This window comes from Centropristis striata, chromosome 15, assembly GCF_030273125.1.
Source record: "Centropristis striata isolate RG_2023a ecotype Rhode Island chromosome 15, C.striata_1.0, whole genome shotgun sequence".
Taxonomy (NCBI): domain Eukaryota; kingdom Metazoa; phylum Chordata; class Actinopteri; order Perciformes; family Serranidae; genus Centropristis; species Centropristis striata.
This window is the reverse complement of record NC_081531.1, coordinates 21,169,710-21,188,933: the sequence shown is the minus strand read 5'-3', so window position 1 is coordinate 21,188,933 and position 19,224 is coordinate 21,169,710. Positions and strand designations below refer to the sequence as shown.

Here is a 19,224-nt window from a genome sequence, read left to right as displayed (position 1 = left end):
ATAGAACTATATATTTTAGTGAATTTAGGAAAATCTTTAAAATGTAGTAAAATATGGTAAATGGACTGCGCTTGTATAGCGCTTTTATCCAAAGCGCTATACACTACAGACTGCGCTCATTCACCCATTTATGCACACATTCATACTGGTGACCGAGGCTATCCTTAACGGTGCCACCTTCCACCATTGGGAATTCATACACACACCGATGAACACAGCATCACAGCAGCTCACTTAAAAAAAAATCTATTGTATTACTTCAAAAGCAACAATATTAATGCATTTAATTTTTTCAGCATTGCAGCATGGCAGTAAATTAATAAAAATAAATGCTGCATTGGTGGTATTTGTTTGCACAAATAAAAGTTTCCAAGGATCTCATGGCTTCACAGTTGGAATTTAATTTGATCATCCTTCCCACATGTCTTGGATCAGACCGGCTTCTTTAGTCTTTGTATACCCTTCTGGTTGACAGATGCAATACAAATTAGCCATCCTTGCCCACTCAACTGCCTGGTTGTAACACCTTCCATCAGTTCAACACTGTTTAACACATCACAATTCCATTTACATCAACAGCTGTCACACAACAACTACCTGCAATAGACTGCTGAAGACATTAGCTGTTGTATTTAATTAGTAACTGGCCAACAGCCATCTTTTCCTCACGAGGACATTCATCAACATCACCAGTTGTCTTCATTACATCAGCGAGAAATGTCCTCATACTCACTTGACAAGCCATTAATTAATTGCTTGGAGACTATTTTAATATTCACAGCAAATTCACAAGTTTGTCTTTCCACGCTTTCTATATTTACTTTGTAAATGGCAAGTGGATGTTTGCAAAGAGACAGCAGGGGAAACTTTTAGCACGAAGGGAAAAAAATTAACAACAACAAGTCTTTGTGGCACCTCATAAATGTGAGTGTGCTTCCTCTATCCCTGTTAATTCCTTCTTCCATAAATGTACCGTATTCTGCTATGCACTTTCTCTTCTTCTCTTTTATCGTGTGACAGGTTAGCGATCAGGAAGCAGTTTGAGTGTGGAAGCATCAGCGATTTCTGAGCAGGAAGTGGTCACACAGTTAAAGCAATCCTTCAAAATGTGTTTCAGGTCATAATTACACAACAGACAACTTTAAAAGACCTATGAATGTACATTAAAATAGATAATCATCAGTGATTCATGGGGCTGAAACAAGGTTTCCATCCTCTTTCTTAAAGTCTCTACCGTCTGCTTTTCCTTCTCTCCAAATGTATTTTCTCAGGTTCACCCCCCACCCAATATCAATGTGACTGTTTTTAAGACACAACACATCTGTTCATTTCAATTAGCATTAAAAAGTAATACATTTTCTTAAAGTGTTTCGTATTGACCGTGAAGCAGACAGACAAATATGAAAAAGTCAATTTGGCAATAGGTCAGAGTATGCGTAACAAAAGACAATGAAAACATGTAATTTGAGTGAGTAATTAAACCAGGAGATGACATATCTTCCTGCCTCCTACTCCTTCCTGCACTCTCTCTTCGTCTTCTCCTCCTCCCAGCTTCCTTCCCAGTCATTTGCCGCTTATTAGAGAGTCTCTCTGTCAACCTTGTCCCATCTAATTCTCACCCAATTACAATCTAAATGAACCACAGGACTGCTTAACTTGCTTTCCCTCTCCCATTGTTTAATTTGTGACGGTAACAAACTCTGATTAGGCCTCCGTAAAGGTTCATAAATTAAGCACTCAAGGCCGAATTAATCACCATTCCCTGGGAAGATAAATGGGCAATATTCAATTTTTCCATATGGATCCCACTGACAACAATAACAGCACTGTGAAAAGGAGAACACTCAATGACAATGACTGCATATTTTCCAGGCTATGGCATTTTTGACCAGGGATGGCCGTGCATCAGCAGCCAGTAAAATGTCACTTACTGAGAATTTCTGTCTGAGCTAGCGTAAAACCTTCAGCTGCAATGTCTGCACTGAAGCAATTTTCACCAGCATCTGCGTTCCAGAGGCAAAACTGGGCCAATTTGATTAATGTCATTGTCTCAACGTGAGGAGCGTAGACGCCACAATAAAAGGTTTGCCAAAGAGGTAAAAGATGAGTGTAAATAAGGGATAGACAAAAGGAAGGAAAGGTAGAACAAAAGTAAAGACATTATATAAAAAGAAAAAAGGAGACGGTAAATGTAATGTAATAATGACAAATTGAAAGTGGGAGAAGCACCCAGCCAATGGTGGTGGAAACAGACAATCCCACAGAGCTGCACTGATCACCATCCAAGGAAAAGGGGAGCAAAACAAGAAAATGAAATGCAATTGCCCGATTCTGACAGTGGATCTAGTTTAGCATACAAACAGGCAGCGGATAATTAGTCTCAAGAGGGAAATCAGCACACACTAAGTGGGAAAAAAAAGCTCTCAATATTAACACGGCTGTCCTCAAATGACAGGGCAGACACACTTTACAGGTCTAACTGTCGGCTGGTGGAGATTTTCACCCTTCCCTCTCTCTACTACCGCATCACTTTTATCTCTGGTATATATGGAGCGATACATATTTTGAAAAGTATCAATTATTAAAACCTTCAAGTAGCTTACAACATTTTGCTGACGTGTGCAACATAAGCAGCAAATTGCCTAGAAATGATCTGATCCTATTGCTGTAGCTGTGATAGACTACTGACTAATGGGAGGCAGGGTGTCAGTCATGTACACTTCATATTTTTAAAAACATGTTTTACCAGTGAAGTCGCTCACTCTGAAACAGTGGAGACTGTGGCTTCAATGGGAAGCAATGCACTCCAAAAACATTTAACTATATGACTATGTGCTAAGAATGAGCATCGGTGGAGAGCAAAATCCCTCTATGAAAATAATGACTGGCTACCAAACCAGGCTGATCAGATTACCATAAGAAGTTTCTAAAACCTGGAAAACCAAAATACAAAGCAATAACCCGCTCTACCACAGTCCCAAGACAACATCATCCCCTGTTGCTGCTCGCAAAGCCTTGATATTTGTTAACAGCAACTAAAACAGCCCCCACCTACCAGAACTCCTTCATTCCACACATACTAGTGCTGATTGATATATCGATATAAAAAATATATTGATATATTTTTAAATGTGATATGGAATTAGACCATATTGCATATATCGATATAGTTCCATTTTTTTCCTTTCTTTATATACAAATGCTGCCCTTAGGGTTTGTCATATTTAGTTATTTTGTAATGTTCGTTATTCTTTTCTCATATAAATATATTTATTTCTGAAAAAGATTGCCCTATTTAATTTCATAGCCTATTTTTATTTGACTTTTTTTTTTATTTAAATGTGCACTTTACGGAGCTTTGATTTTTATAAAAGGTACTCCTGTTGTTACAGTATTTATGTTCACTTAGATAAACGATCTCAATAAAACTACTTGTGACATGTCAGATTTGGCTTTGACTTTGACTGAACATTTGCTCTCACTTCGTGAAAAAAATATCTGGATATATATCGCAAATCGATATTCAGCCTAAATATATCGGGATATGACTTTTGGTCCATATCCCAGCCCTAATAACATACCTCTCGCTAACGTTGCTCTGTCAAAGAAAGCCGCCTGGCTCTTCTGCCACTGGAGGGCCCTAGTCACTAGCTAGACTCTTTTTTTCTTTAATTCCGATCTGCTGAGTCCCTCTCAGTCCTTAAGGAGAGAATAAAGACCCAGCTCTTTTGTGAACACCTTCCAACTTAATGGATAAGAAATATGAGGAGGGGGGGGACATCATGATATGTTCACAAATAGCAGATGTTAGTACGAGAAGGAGCTTGGGCTGAAGCTCTTGAATGCCAGCCATTAGCGAGATACAGCATTTCCCAGTTGTGCATAATGTTCTTGTCAATTATAGTATGTTCGGTCAGCAGTGCTGCAGTGCCGTTCACTAAGCAATACACCTTATCTTTGTATGCTGATGCTGTCATCCAGACATACACAAAAAAAATGCACATGTTTATGCCAATGATATGCAGAGAAAATATGATACCACAGACAGGCACAAACAATACCATTTTTTCCCAACATGTACAGTTTACTTGGGGGGCTGCTACGGTATATATTAAGGGCCACAAAGTAAGGCGGCCCATTTTAGCATTTATATTTTTCTGTCCTTCCAGTGGACAATTTCTCCTCACTCTCCCCCTCCCATGCCTGTTCTTCTCTGCTATTGCGAGAAGGGTCTTTGCCAATCTCACATGCTCTGCAAGCAGCTTGGTTGTAGATGTTAACACGCCGTTCAGTTTATTTAACTCATTTTTTATTATTATTATTATTATTATTATTATTATTATTAATTAAAATTCATATTTTTTGTTGCTCTGTTAGCACATGTCTGCGTGGTGATATATTTGAGTGTTTTTTCACAAAGAATGAGGGAAAAACATCTGCGGAGAAATACTGAATAGTGCACCTGCAAAGACTCTGCACTGTACATGCATATAATAATACAGAACCAACACACAAATAATACACATTTCAGTGTATAAAATGCTGTTTACATAAATATTATTCATAGTATGATAATTTATTTTGGAATAATTGGGGTTGCTTTCACGAAATATAATGATCTTAGTAAGAACAGATTGCACTCCTCATATAATACTGGTGTCTGATGTTGCCATGGTGGAAATTAATAAACACTTCTGTATATGTACAGAAAACAGACTGCTGTATACAAGTATCATAGCTTATAATATTACAATTCATTCAATTTAGTTTCTGAATTAATATGTCTGACACTTGTGCTTTCTAACACAGTCAAACACACTGCAGATTTAAAGAAGTGACGTCATTCACAATCATGTCCCATTATCACCTTGTCCATGGCAATGACTCACTCTGAGACCTGACTCACATCAGTGAGCAAGAAGTGAAGTGTCCTAAAAATAAAAAAAAGGAAAAAATTGAAGTTGCTGGAATGCCCTAAGATCTAGATGGTGACAGAAAATGAGACTTTCTCTGCCCTTGACAGCACTCAATGAGCTCCAGAGAGGCACCTAAGCCCTAATTATTGTTGTTCAATGGTCATCAGGAGATGAATGGTTGTACAAGGGCAGTTTTCACACACTGTATAGACAAACCTTCATGTTCACAGCACAGGAGAAAACCCACAAAGGGAAACCCACAAAATGAAGCACAGGAAGACCATGGTCGACTGCCAGGCATTACAGCTGTACTTTGTCACTTATATGTTAAGTTCTGGAGACTAATATTGTAATGGATTAGGTCCAGTGCACGCACTAAATCCAAAGTCATGACCATCAATGCGTTGTTTTCCTCCTCTGGTGTTCCCATAAACTTCCTGTGACTGCTTACAGAATATGTTTTCTGCCAACACATGCTTATATACTGCTGTACAACAAATGCTACTTCCGAACGTTTGCTACGTTTCAAGATTTGATTTCTTTTTACTTGTCTCTTGCATTTTGCTCCTACTGCAAAGCTACATTTCTGTTTGTTTTTATCAGCCACATCACAGTCAATGCCAGTGTCCATTTCTTTTCTACATTCACATATGTCAGCAACAACATCTGTGAAGAGAGACAGAGCATAATGAAAATGCCTGTCATTGAAACCCCTCACATTGCTTTCCCATCAAGATGTGTGTTACTGCAGCTGAATTATAAGAGGCATGTGAGGAAAGCACAACCAGCTAGAAAAGCAATTATCACTTAGAAAGCTGCATTTTTGCACATCATATGATGTTAAAAGAAAAAAACACTGACAGACTTCCAGAGGTAAAACACACACACACACACACACACACACTCAACACTAGATGCTAAATACTAAGCATGAACAAAAGAAATCCTCTGGGGTCATGTTTCGGTCGAATAGAAGCAGGCACAGAGAACTCTGCACTGTGAGCAGAGAAACAGCTCTTTACTGTGGAGATGAAGACAACACATCATAATAGGCCTAATGCTTACAGAGGAAGTCACTTGTCAAATAGGAAGCAGTCAGCCCTAGAAATATGGCTGTTACAGTAACTTGCACACAAACTGCTAAATCTCACTGTCGCACTACAATACAGAGAAATGCACAAAACAGCAGGCAAAGAAAACATATGTGAATCCTTAGGCCATACACAACATGGAGTAAAAAAAGGCAATATTTTCATGAGTGGTACCAATGCAGCTACATGACAACACCCTTCACAACATCTCAAACTGATATCAAACGATTGTGCTAGAATAATAAAAACAAGTGCTGGATGGAAAAGCTACCAGGAGTGAAAAACCAAAGGATATAAAACAAACATTGCTTGTTGCCAGAGATGAAATGGAACAGATGAGTCTTTCTTCTCTGCAACAACATGTACCTGTACCATAGTCCTTGATTGCAAAAATAATTTCAGAATTGCTGTGAAAGACTGCATTTAATACTAAACTGAACGATAGTTTCATCATCACTTGTAGTGGGAATTTAGTGAAGCTTGAAAAAAAATCCAAGAAAGAAAAATACACAGCTCTTAGGTGTGGAATGCAGCGGAGTAAATATATTCATCAGTACATTTATATGGTCTACAATCAATATCTGATATGGGTAAAAATAACCAAACACACAGCAAGAGTGTCAAAAATTCAAACACAAAGTTCATGGAGTCCAGAAGTTGATAAAAACTTCTGTGAGGCAAACAAAGACGTAAACATCTCTAAGCAAAGGTCACTAGAAAAATGATAGTATTACTTGGCAGAATAGAAGTATCAACATTTTAGATTAATTTCACTTAGTATTGGCACTGGTATCATCATTCCGGTGGCACCATCTGTACTTGTAAGAAGTGAAGCAGATAAGCAATTAATCGTTAAGTTCGAGGTATGATGCCCTACTACCTCCCTCTCCCGCCAGACTGATGTGGAGGTTGAGAGTCAAGAAGGTGACTGATCTTCTTTATAGGGCATCAACTGTCTGAGCAATTGCTGCAGTGTAAAACAGCCTGAGGCCCAAGCCAAACAAACATTACTTAATCATTTCTGACAGCTAACTGAAGACGGTTGACAGCCTGAATAATTATTCACCTGTGAAATATATTTTTTCAACTTATAGAATGAAATTACTGATTTCAGGTGCTTTTATTTTTTGGTCTTAGTTTTACAAGAATGGCAAGATGTGGTGGAGTTGAGTTTCACGCAGCTAATAAAAAAATCATCCTTTTTTAAAATAATTTTACTATTTATGCTCAGATGGTGTCAAATGCAGCTGAATTGACAAACTACGTCTGCCAGTCCTGCAAGTTATTCATAGATTATCTCTTGGCATCCACTGACAACTGAAATGCTTTCAAAATTTAAATCTGACAAGCTTTCAAACACTTCCTCTGAGGGGAGAAGAGCAATAAATGCGATTTAGTAACAAGTGGGATTTTTCAGATTGTCACAGTTATATCATCATCAGAGGTCTTCTCCATAACAGGCTGCACGGTCCGTTTATGAGAGCCATTTAGATTTGAATTACTTCCCAGCAGCATTTCCCAGCAATCACAAATCCAAAGTGTATGCCAGAATAACAGCAGAAGAAAAAAAAAAGATTTTGTCATGGAGCACTACATGGCATATTTTGAAAAATGCTGTTTGGTTTGAACACAGTAAGTGTACTCACTTTGATCGATGTTCCCGTCTGCTTTCCCCTTCTCCTGCAAACAGAGAGCACACACAAAAGTGGTTATTACAGGCTTGGAGGAGTGAGACAAAAACAGCCCTTTCCGCAGCTTTTCGCGCACCATTCGTTACTGTGCCTCTCCTCTTTTCTGGGTTCAGAGAAAGACGATACTAGAAAACAAAGGTGAACGGACGGAAAGAGGATGGGAAAGAAAAGAGTGCGAGACACTTTATGGTCGATGAAAGCAGAGAAACGAGAAGACCTTTACAAAGGCGGATCGCAGAGTCAAGTCAATCACCCTAATTGGAAATACACTAGCCAACGCTGCAAGATGGCAGTTGTCACTATATTTTGCTGGAATGTTAATCAGTTGTCAAACAATTGATGCCACAAGGATAAGCTCTGATTTATTTGTCAGTCCTAACTGTGAGTACAATATTGGCATGCAGCTTCAAATATATATGAATAAATGTCATTTTCATTCATGGCTTTCCAAATACTCTGTGTAGAAGTGATTGGGTGATGAAAGAGACAATAGTGTCCAGCTGTGAGGTAAATAAATAGAAACATTCAAAATGTAACATAAACAGATCTGCTGTATCAAAAAGTACAGTTAGACTTTTTAATACATCCATCAGAAACAATAGGAATGTACAATATTTTGGTGATTAACATTACAGTAAAAATTAAGAAATAATTTATGGAATTAATGGAATTTCAGCTGATAATTACTTATAATAATGCAAACCAAAGCTGTGCACTAGAGATGCCACTTTACACCAGGTTTGAATGGTGAATTTTGCCCTTGCCTGTCTCTTTTTCTGCTCTGTGTTGGTGCAGGCAGCAGTGTAACCTCAGAGCAATAGCCACAGTAGAGAGAATCAAACTGACTTGAGGTTATATTTCACTGAAACCACAACAACAGACAACAAACATAAGTGCAACACAGGTAAAGAAGGAAGAAAAACACCATTGAACAGACAGAATAGAATCTTGCAGTAATGTGATATTTGACTGCTCTGCCAGCAGTCAACCAATGCCAGTTCTATAGAAGTGGCCACTATATTTTTTAGCCTGGACACCCCACTGATACTCTGACTAGATCTTGACTGACCAACAGCCTCTGTGCCTGTCTTAAAGAGGCTCCGTTTCATGGCTACAGAGAAGATATGGTGTCATATGAAATGAGAAGACCCATAAACTTGCATGTGGGCCCAGCCTGGTCAAGAACCACCACTGCACCTTTTTTTGTTTTACACAGCTACATAGAGTGCATTTTGCTAATAATGAATTGTTTGTTTTGAAAAAAGCCACAAACAAACAGAATTTAGTAGAGCAGCTAAAACTGGACTAAAGTACTGTTAATTTACAAAAAATACTTAAGTTGTGAGTAAGAAAAAAAACTGTCACACTACTGCCTATACTCTTTAAGTATTTTAAGTGGTGTGGATTTCACTGGAATTATATCATCCACAGATGGTCTTCTTTGTGGTGAAGTTAAAGAAGTACATACACCTGTATTTGTTTGTGATGATATAACATCGTCATGATATCCTGATTAGATACACTTCCACATATACACCGGACAATATTTCCACTCAATACACCAAAAAGTAATGGAAGTGAAACTCTGAATGATATCTACCCATTTTCCATGGAAAATGGCTAAATATCAGCTCTTGAATTAAACTATTATGAGCTATTTTTGTTGTTATCATTATATTTGTCCAAACAAATGAACCTTTAGTGTTACCAGGCATTAAATTAACAAGAAATTGAAGAAATAATAATAATTTTCATATGTGCATAACAGACCATGTCGGTTATGTCAAGTATAAGAAGAGCGTCAACATGCTACAGTGTAAACTTTGATCATTCTATTACAGACAGTTAACTCCCATCACAGACAGCCACACATGAGGTGTGAGCCCCCCAACATCTCATAGGACCTTAACATTAGAAGTGGCCAAATCCGTGTAGCCTACTATCTGTCTGAAAATGTCTCATATCAGTAGTAGGGATGCACGATATTATAGGCACGTTATCGGTATTGGCCAATAATGGCTTGAAAATGAACTATCGTACATCGATCAACACGTCGATATCCACCTTGTTTGTAGCTAATAGAGTGCAGTGTAGTCTGAGCCCATCTATTTATTTATGTTCTGATAAGGGACTGAAGCTGCTTATATTTTTTGTACTTTTTCTGAATATGCTTGTACAGAGCAGATTGTGTCGTCACATATTGGGCTCCTGTTTTAAGTTAAATTTGAATTTAAGCAGCAGTCTGTAAGGTACATGTAGTTTTATTCAATTTGGGTTTAATTGCTGTACAGTTGCACTTTTCGCATGTTCCCAGTGAACACAGGTTATGTTTACTTATTATGTCAATTGGAATATTTACCCTGATTGTGGGTATTAGTTGTGCAGGAAAAAAATATCGGTATCGGTAATCGGCTAAATGAGTTGTAAAAAATCGGCATATCGGATATCGGCAAAAAAATCCAATATCGTGCATCCCTAATCAGAATACTAGCCTAATTAGGAGATAATGCTATAATGTTTCATCATTAATTTCTGACATTACACAGGTGTGTTCAGTTTTTCATTTTGACCTGAAGAAAACCACTGTTTACACGTTATATCGGTAATTTTCACATTAGATAAAAAAATTAAAAAAGCAGTTACAATTGTCATTAATGTGCATAATTTGGCCTCTACTTGGTCTCATCACGTGAGCATGACGAGTTAATTGCACACCGCCCGCACGGCTTTAGCTTGACTGTTTAAGCTAGGCTACTACAGAAAACAGGTGTAGTTGTAGTTTTGTAGCATGCTGCATGACATACATAAACTTACTGCTCTCCGTCAGCTCAGTGTCAGCTTTGCTGGTGTCATGACATTGTACTAGCGTTCACAACCGCAGCTGGTGCTGTTAGTACGTCTCTTAACGATTAGCTGATTAGCAGCGATATTAGAAAGACTTCACGTCACTCCTGTAGCTCCAGACCATGCTCTAGACATGCTGCTTTGGGTCCGAGGGGGCGTGGCTACAGTAGCATAACAGACCTGGGACCAGCTGACCACCTGCCCTATATGGATCATATGGATGCATCCAAATGTAACGGAGTAATGATTTTTCTCGAAATAAATACTCAATTAAAAGTTGTTGTTGTTTTTTTTTTAAAGTATGGTGAATTAAAACTGCTCCAACAAGCACTCAAAAAAGCTTGTGTCCTGTCTGTGAAGCTGTGTGAAATTTAAACTACGTCACATAACAAACTTATATTCAGCCAAACCCCTTTCTTTTCCTAAACATATCAAAGTAGTTTTGTTTGAATTAACACCATTAGCCAAACAGTGAGACTGTGGAGCATCAAATCTGTGCCTGTGCGTCAAAAAGTGACAGAGGGGTCCTGACAAAGCATCAGTATGTGACGAAATGAATGACGAATGAAACATCAAGTTTTGACACATCTGTGGTTTGCAGAATTGTACAATGCAGAACAATGATCATTATTTTTTTTGGTTGAGTTGGTTATATCTAATGTAAATGTATAATTTCAGACATAATACGTCTGTAAATATATTAAAAAGACATAATATTAACATTACTCCTGTAGCTTCAGCCATGCTGCATTGGACAGAGTCATGTGGAGGGCGTGGCTGCAGTAGGATAACAGACCTGGGACCGGCATCTGCTGAGTATGGATGCATCCAAATGTAACTACTCAAGTAAAATTATTGTGCATATAACTACTCTGACAAGCACAATTACTTCGAAAAACTGACATGGAGTAAATGTAGGCTAAGTTGTTTCTTTCCACCTCTGCAAACAAACGCTTATTGCTGGTAATGGCTGAGCCTAATTAGCTGCAATATGTATCTGAAAATCTGTTAAATTCTTCACTTCAGGCTTCAATAGACCCACTTTGAAGCTGAGAGCAACCAGTCCCTCTGTTCTTCACCACTTCACTGTACCTCCCTACAGTCACTCAGTGTCTTCACATCAGTGGCAGAGGAAAGATGAAAAAGGGAGAGGATGAATACCTGTCTATAAACAGGATTGTTTATTGTGTAAAAGGCCTGAGGAAAACTGACAATGGTCCAACAGTATGTAAAGTTATTCTTGTGTTTTGTTTGTTTGTTTGTTTGTTTGTTTGTTTGTGCATGCTTGTCAAAAGAAAATACAGTCTGGTATTAATTAGTCTACACGTATTAAACATTTTTTAAAAGGTTATTACAAACAGGATTAGAATAATTGTTAGTGTTATTTATCCTAAGGATGACAAAGACTCTAAATCTTGGTGTTGAAAAATATATATTTGATAACCTCTTCACGTTTGTAAGATTAATACTACCAGCTATGGAATCCATCTCAAAATAATGCAAAGCAGAACTGATGACAATGCCAAACAACATTTTTACAAGTGACACAAAGCAGGTGCTGAGGATGTCGGGGGAGAAAAGAGTTGTCTTGTAGCATCACTGAGCAGTGACAGGGGCAGATAAGAAAATGTGAGAAAATATTCCGGCCCCATCTGAATATAAAGGTATCAGATTACATCATTATATGGCAGACGACAGGAGCGCAGATGTATAAGTTGAAGGTGAATGGAGGTAAGAAAAGTGATGACAAGATGTCTTGCGGTATGAATTAGTAATGATGTGAATGGAAAATGTTTGGCTTGTGAAAGCTTTGAACAGTTGGAGCAGCTGTGTTCTGAAATTCACTGTAGCTCACAACACATCTAAATATATTTTTAGTGTGGCCTTTGGTAGGAGTCCAGCTGATCTGTGTAGGTACAGTATATGTGTGTGTTTGTCAAGCAGCAGTCTCCAGGACTGAAAAGTAAAGCCAACACTGAAGTGCCAAAAAGTGCAGTACCTCGAATGGCCACTTGAGGCTGGCTCTAAAAGCAGGTCAATCCCCATAGAGCCCCCATGTTAAAATGCCCAACTTTAGAGTAGAAATAAACATGTTTACAGCCTTGTACAAAATACAGTGTTGGTCTTTGTAGCTAGTTTCCTCATTTATGACAACTGCACAGGGGATGGATTTATTTGTTACTCAGCCAATTAGATTATCTTCAAGTGATACATTATTAAATGCATTGGTAGATGTATAAAAACCAGCAACCCAACTATTATTGCAATATTTAGTCATTTGGACAAGGCTTTACTTTCTAAAACTAAGTATGGAGAACACAATCATACTGTAGGATTTACCATGTAGTTATTTCATATAGGCTATTCATTTATTTTTTTATTGCTATATCATGATATACATGTACATTGTCATTATATATAAAATTACATATGGATGACATGACAGAGGCTACGTCCATGTTTCATACAGTCTATGTTGTTTGTGACCACTAATTAGCATTTGGTGTCCATTGTTTGCTTGTAAGCTATTGATGACTTGTGCTTGTTACAGCACTGTAAACGCAGCTCTGTATGAATTTGAGATGCAATTTAACATACACTGGCAAAACAAAGGATCGACATGCCATTTAAAAATAGAACAGAAGCAGGTCTTTCAATGCAACACAACTTGTGAAGCAGCCAATATGTGGCAGTAATTGAAGTGTTGTGACATTTTGCATTCTTGTCCCTCAGTGTGGATGTCACCGGTAATGAGGCTCAGTGATAAAACATGTGTGAGTCTGCAAGGCCCTCTTGGCTTCCCAGGAGACTGAGAGCTTCACGAAAAACACAGCAGTTTTAGTGCCTCCTGTCATTTCTTCCTCCCTTGTCTCTACATCTCTATCCCTCTCTCTTTCTGCCATCTGTCCATCTTAATTGCAGACGTGCTTCCTCATGATGGCAGGATAAAATTGAGTGTGCTCATCAGCACCGCCTTCCATCATCTGGAGTACCGCTGTTTGATCAATTGATTAGAGAATCAAACCAAGCATAGAGGTGAAAGAAGGGCTATGTGCTTCTTTCTAAAAATACTATAGTCTCTTTACCGTGACTCTCCAGGGTTCTTTTTTCATTTTTCTTCATACATTCAGGCTTAGGGGAATTATATGGCATAAAATTATGAAAAAGTAACAATTGAGGTCAACTACTGTCATGTCATTTGTTAAGGGGAAAGTAGATGACTTCACACACAGTTGATTAGAAGGCAATTTGTATTTTTCTTACGATGTAATTGCATTGACACATTCAGTGGGCGGAGAATCACTACCACCAGAATTAATTTGAGCAAATCAAGCAAAAACAACTGAATTTAATAGGGGGAGGTGTGATGCTTTTCTTTACGATAATTCCTCTTTGTCATAATAGGCTGATTAAATGCGTATATTTTACATACAACGATGCATAATAGTGAAGACAGCAGATTCAATACCTTCCAACCTCGTGAGTTTGAGGTGTTTTTTGTTTGATTTATGACCACTTTTTTCTCAGAATACTTTTTTGTTGTAACGACTAACGTAATGAGTTACTTTTGCTCATCAAGTTATTAGCTAGTTCGTCTTGCGCTTATGAGTGGGGATAGATGGAAAGCTTCTCCTCGCTCACTGCGGTAGCTGTTCGGCTCATTACTAAGCTAACAGGACTGAATAAAGTACACACAGATGAGATCAGCGATAAAGTCGCTACAAGTAGGAGAGAGATATAAGTGCTTAAGCATAACTAGCGTCGGATTAAATAAAGCGGACAATCATCCGCTATAATGTATAACTTTAACAGATGTGATTTGAATAAATGTAAATAAATACATGAAAATGTCAATCTTTCCATGTTTTCTTTTGATAAAAGTTGGTGATGTGGGTATTTCTTTACAATGGAAGTGACAACACACCCATTAAAAAGCATTTAAATAAGTAACTTAGTAACCTAACTAGTTACTCTTTAGGGGAGTAACTTAGTAAAGTAACTAGTTAGTCTTTTTTTAAAACTTTTTCCCCGACACTGGTTAATATTGACCCTGAGAGGGAATGCTCCGGGGACCTAACAAAGCATCAGGCATGTGACAGGTAGGGAATGAGACTGAGTTGCAGCAATTCAGAAATGTAATTTAACCTATGTGTGGTTTTCAAAAATGTGCAATGCACATTTTTTTGTGACTTATTATTAATTATGGAACTCGTGCCATGACCTCAAACCACAGAAATACTGAAGTCATGATCTAGTTTTCAAAGTTTGTCTGTAGTTGCTTAAACTCACTGGTAGGTCTATATCAAGCAGCAGCACTGTTGCTATGGTTACCTGCCGTTTTGAGTCAAAACTAATACTTTCCATGGATGTGGCATAACTTGGCATGAGTAAATGAAGTTGGATCTGTAGAGGCCACACGTGGCTTCACAGACTGAAGACGCAGGCATGTAACTGTGAGATGAATAAAATGAAACACCCTCTAAATGTCTTGGTGGTGAAATGTCATTGATGTCACAGTATGTTTCAAGTTGCCTACTTTATTGGCTTGTGCTGTAGCAGCAGAGTAAAAGTGTACAAACTCAAAAAGATTGTTATAGCCTCTCGAAAAAGTAGTACAAACAAATCTCTTAGTGCTACATGCCTTCATCTTGGGTGCCATTTAAACACCCACACAGAACAAGAATCTGACATTGCTGCCATAGAGACTGACATTTTGCGCGAATGCAATTTGAACAGCAGGGCAATTCAAGCCAAAATGTGTCTATTACAATGTGTGCTTGAATATGCTTTCTCCCCCTTGCTTATATGTGCTGCTATGCAGGCCCTCTTCAGTCAAGAGCCCATATGTGCCCACTTGCTCTCTCTCCATCTCTCGCTGGCTCTTAATCCCAGTCAACAACAAAACTCTCTGCTAGAATTAACCGCCTCTATGCCCACACAGCGTTGCACTTTCAATACTTTTGTTAAGTAGCAGCTTCAGTTATTGTCTGATATGTGGAGCACATTGGTTCTTTGACCTTTTTAAGATACTGCCTGATTGGGATGAAGAGGCACCCAGAGGAGGAAAAGGAAAGAAAATCTGTTTTCACAAGAGTTCACCTTCTGACATTACTATTTATTCCCTGACGTCTGCTTAGAAAGACATGACCCGTCTTATGTAACAGCAAGTCATCAGTGCAACAACAAAGCTACTTAATGAGCTAAATGAAAAGGAGCCAAAAGAAGAAAAAAAAAAACATTGGCATTGTTAGTAAGTCGTAATACCTTCACAGGCATAATGAATCCTAAAATAGAACTAAAACCTAACAAATTCCATATTTGTTTTCTGCATTATTAGCTGGAGTGGTTTCATGTTTCTGTTGCTGCTCGCTGGCACAATCTGTCCTCTAAACATCTTCGTTTATTCAAATTTTTCCCCAGGCCTTGAAAGAAAATGTGACAAACAGCTTCACCAAGTTTAACACTTTTTTTAAAATACGCTACTGGATACAGCCATGTTAATTAATGTGCTAATAACCTCCCCACAGAAGGGGGAGACAATTTGCTCCTGTCATGCAACCACAACCACCTTCACAATAACCTCCAAAACCAATAACAATAAATACTTTTTGAGGATGTCATGGAGATGGTTCAGTTATCATCGTGTTACCAAGTATTAGAAATGTATTTTAATTTCTGAAAGCTTTTAGTTGCTTGTTTTTGCTGATTAAAATATTTCTGACTGCAAATTTGGAGTTGTCGACTTCTAATGAACCTTAAAATCAAAGACAAGATCAGACTCAAACAAGAGGGAGTTATTCTTTTAGTTGAAAATCATCCTGACCTTTCAATTCCTCATTAGAATAGTCCTTGGAAAAAATGGTCTTTTTAAACACTTATTTATCAGACACAGTTTGGACAATATTCAGTTGGTTTTTGGATTTTTTTCAAAGCTGAAGACCTCATTTTCAAAATCGTATAACATTCATATCTTCTATAAATAGGGGATTATTAAATATCAATATTTTGTTAGTACCTCATGTAGAGCACCCACCAGTAGAGTCGATCGAGATTAAGGGGTTTATTATCATATTATTATAATAATAATAATAATAATAATAATAATAATAATAATAATGATGATAACAGACAACATGTGCATGACAGTAGAGATGCCTGGTTTTGTGTTCTTTTCTGCTGCCTTAATGTTTGTTTGTAACATATCACCTTTATGTATCTTGTCTATATAATTTTTCTACTCCTTGTATTTTATATCTTATTTTTTTTACCCCTTGCATTTCTATGGAAAGAAAAAACAAGATTGAATAAACCAATTTATCTTTTTATTGTTGTGTATTTTTCTATCAAACTTCTGTTGCCTTCACTACCTGGAAAAAAATATTATTCTAGTTGTAGCTTTATGGCACACCAGTTAGATAACATTTTAAGTGTCAGGTTTTATGTACTCCAAAATGTATTTATGAACAACAGCACCCATGTTGCACCCTACTACAGCCCTGGGTTTTGTTTCTTATTTATAGATTTATAGATTTATAGATAGATACTTATTCTTCAGAGTTTACAACAGATCAAAATCTGTTCTTCTTCACCAACTACAAGTATGCAAAGCACTTATTTATAAATCATATCAGTGTCCACCTTTATTACACGCTATGGCCCTTTGTTGGCCCTATAATGACTGATGCTCCTTACTGTGTGTAACACAAAGGTAGCTCAGTAAAAGAAACGTATCAGAGTGTTGTTGTACTGAGCAGAAAGCATCATCTACCACTATCATTATAGTAGATAGAAGTATTACTGCTTCATATAATGGTAAGCATTGCACATGTTCTGTATGCCTAAAAGGTTTTCTTCAGCTTTGAGTACAAACTCTCAGGAGACAGCCTGAGAAATTGTGAAATAACCCTCTGGGACTGCAACAAAATAAAACTAAAGCTTTATGGGTACAAGTCATAATCAAAATGTAAATGTGGTGGGGGGTAGTCCCACTACAGAAAATTAAAAACCCAAGAGAAGAACCTGCTCTCAAGGAGAGAAGGCTATTTTCAATATTTTCATTGTTCCTGCATTTGTTCATGATTCATTCTATGTAAAACCCTATTACTCCAAAACCTTTTATCCAAAAAGAACAATTCTATCCTTCTCTGTTACAGGAAAACCACTCAACCACTCTACTCTTTTCCCTCCTCATAGAGATCATTCCCAAACCAAATTACAATTTCACTGTCAAATGTGCAGTCGATAAAAACCCAACATGCTCATCAGTGTTTGCTGTCAATATGCTGTGACACGTCTCATCACCAGCACAGAAATCTGGGCAAAACCAATAGTGCCGCAGCATCAGCCACAGTACATCATCCCTGCTACACCTGCACCATCACAGGTAAATGTAAAGACAGTGTTTATGCATACGGGTGCATATCAATACATGAGAAGATCATTGAAAAGTACATTTCCAGTACTTCAAGTAAAATAGCCCCATTTAAGAGGCCAATATTTCCATATTAAACATACTTTTTAAAATTGGTCTTTTGTAATATTCAAATTTTTTTGAGACACTGATTTTAAGGTCTTCATTAAATGTAAGCCATAATCATTATATTTAGAAGAAATTAAAAAAAAATAAGACATGAAATGTTTTATTCCGTGTGTAATGGAGCTATATAATGTGTTATTTCTGTTTTTGAATTTATTTACTGACATAAATAAACTTTTCTATGATATTTTAAGTTATTGAGATGGACCTGTAGATGCCTCAACAGTCATTAAAGCTGGGGTGGGCAGTTTCTGTAAAGTCTCGTTTCGTAAAATTTTCGTTTAAGTAAAAGCCAGAATTTTTTAAATGAAGACCTCTGACCGCTCGTCTCTCTCCTAAGCCCCTCCCACCAGATAAGCACTGGTTTGCATGCATTTCATACAGTAACCTGTACAAGTACTATTCATTAATTTCCATTATTGTGATCACGATGCTGGTATACAGCAGCAATTCTATGAGAATCACAATCCCGTTCCCTTTACAAATTTGTGGGCCAGTAAAGCCCTTTGAGATGGCAGACTTTGATTTGAGGCTCTAGCTACATAAACATGAGCTTGAATTAGCCAGAGCCAAGAGTCTTTTTCCTATCGTTGGCAAAAGGCTTTTCCAGTAAAACTGAATGGATTTAATAAAGGATTTTGAGTGGATTGGATTCAGATTTGATGCACAGATTCCATAATGAAAAAATTCAGAAAACATCCTATACTTGATCAATCTTTAGAAATCTCCTAAATCAGTTTGTCCCTGCGACTTGTGTTACATGGACAAGCTGCTGTTTTAATGTACTGTGCCTCTAAATAAGTCCATGCCTTAATTGTACCCAAGCTGCCACAAGCCCAGTGTGGATTTTTCAGCACATTGCAGACATCTTGGTTGCTCTGCAGGGATCCAAGATGGCCTTCCAGGAAGTTGACAAGAGGTCAAACAACATCATAGGAGGTTTTTTGTTTTGCTTTTTTGCTATTTTTTTTTTCAGACTGTTCCACCCCAAAGACATCCTATTGTTTATCTGCCCTGCATTGTTTTGGGGGAATTTTAGATACAGTAAAAAATAAAAAGAATACAAATTTGGCACAAGTTATTCATTCCCAAAGGCTTTGAGAATGCATCCTGCATAATCCTATGAATTCACAGATTCCCATGCA

The 19,224-nt window shown here is 37.6% G+C and overlaps 1 protein-coding gene across 3 annotated transcripts in view; it reads right to left on the bottom strand.

Moving 5' to 3' along the window:
• Positions 1-19,224, bottom strand: part of fstl4 (follistatin-like 4) — a 227,586-nt gene that overhangs the window by 184,105 nt on the left and 24,257 nt on the right. The window contains exons 1-2 of one of the 3 annotated variants that reach the window (XM_059351138.1): positions 10,503-10,634; positions 7,654-7,687 (exon numbers count right to left, since the gene is read on the bottom strand). Coding sequence is in view for 1 of the 3 variants with exons in the window: in XM_059351137.1 (XP_059207120.1) it covers positions 7,654-7,687 (34 nt within the window). In the remaining 2 variants the exon portion in view is untranslated. Of the gene's footprint in view, positions 1-7,653; positions 7,688-10,502; positions 10,635-19,224 lie in introns of those variants that run through there. The other 2 variants (XM_059351139.1, XM_059351137.1) reach the window with 2 other exon arrangements.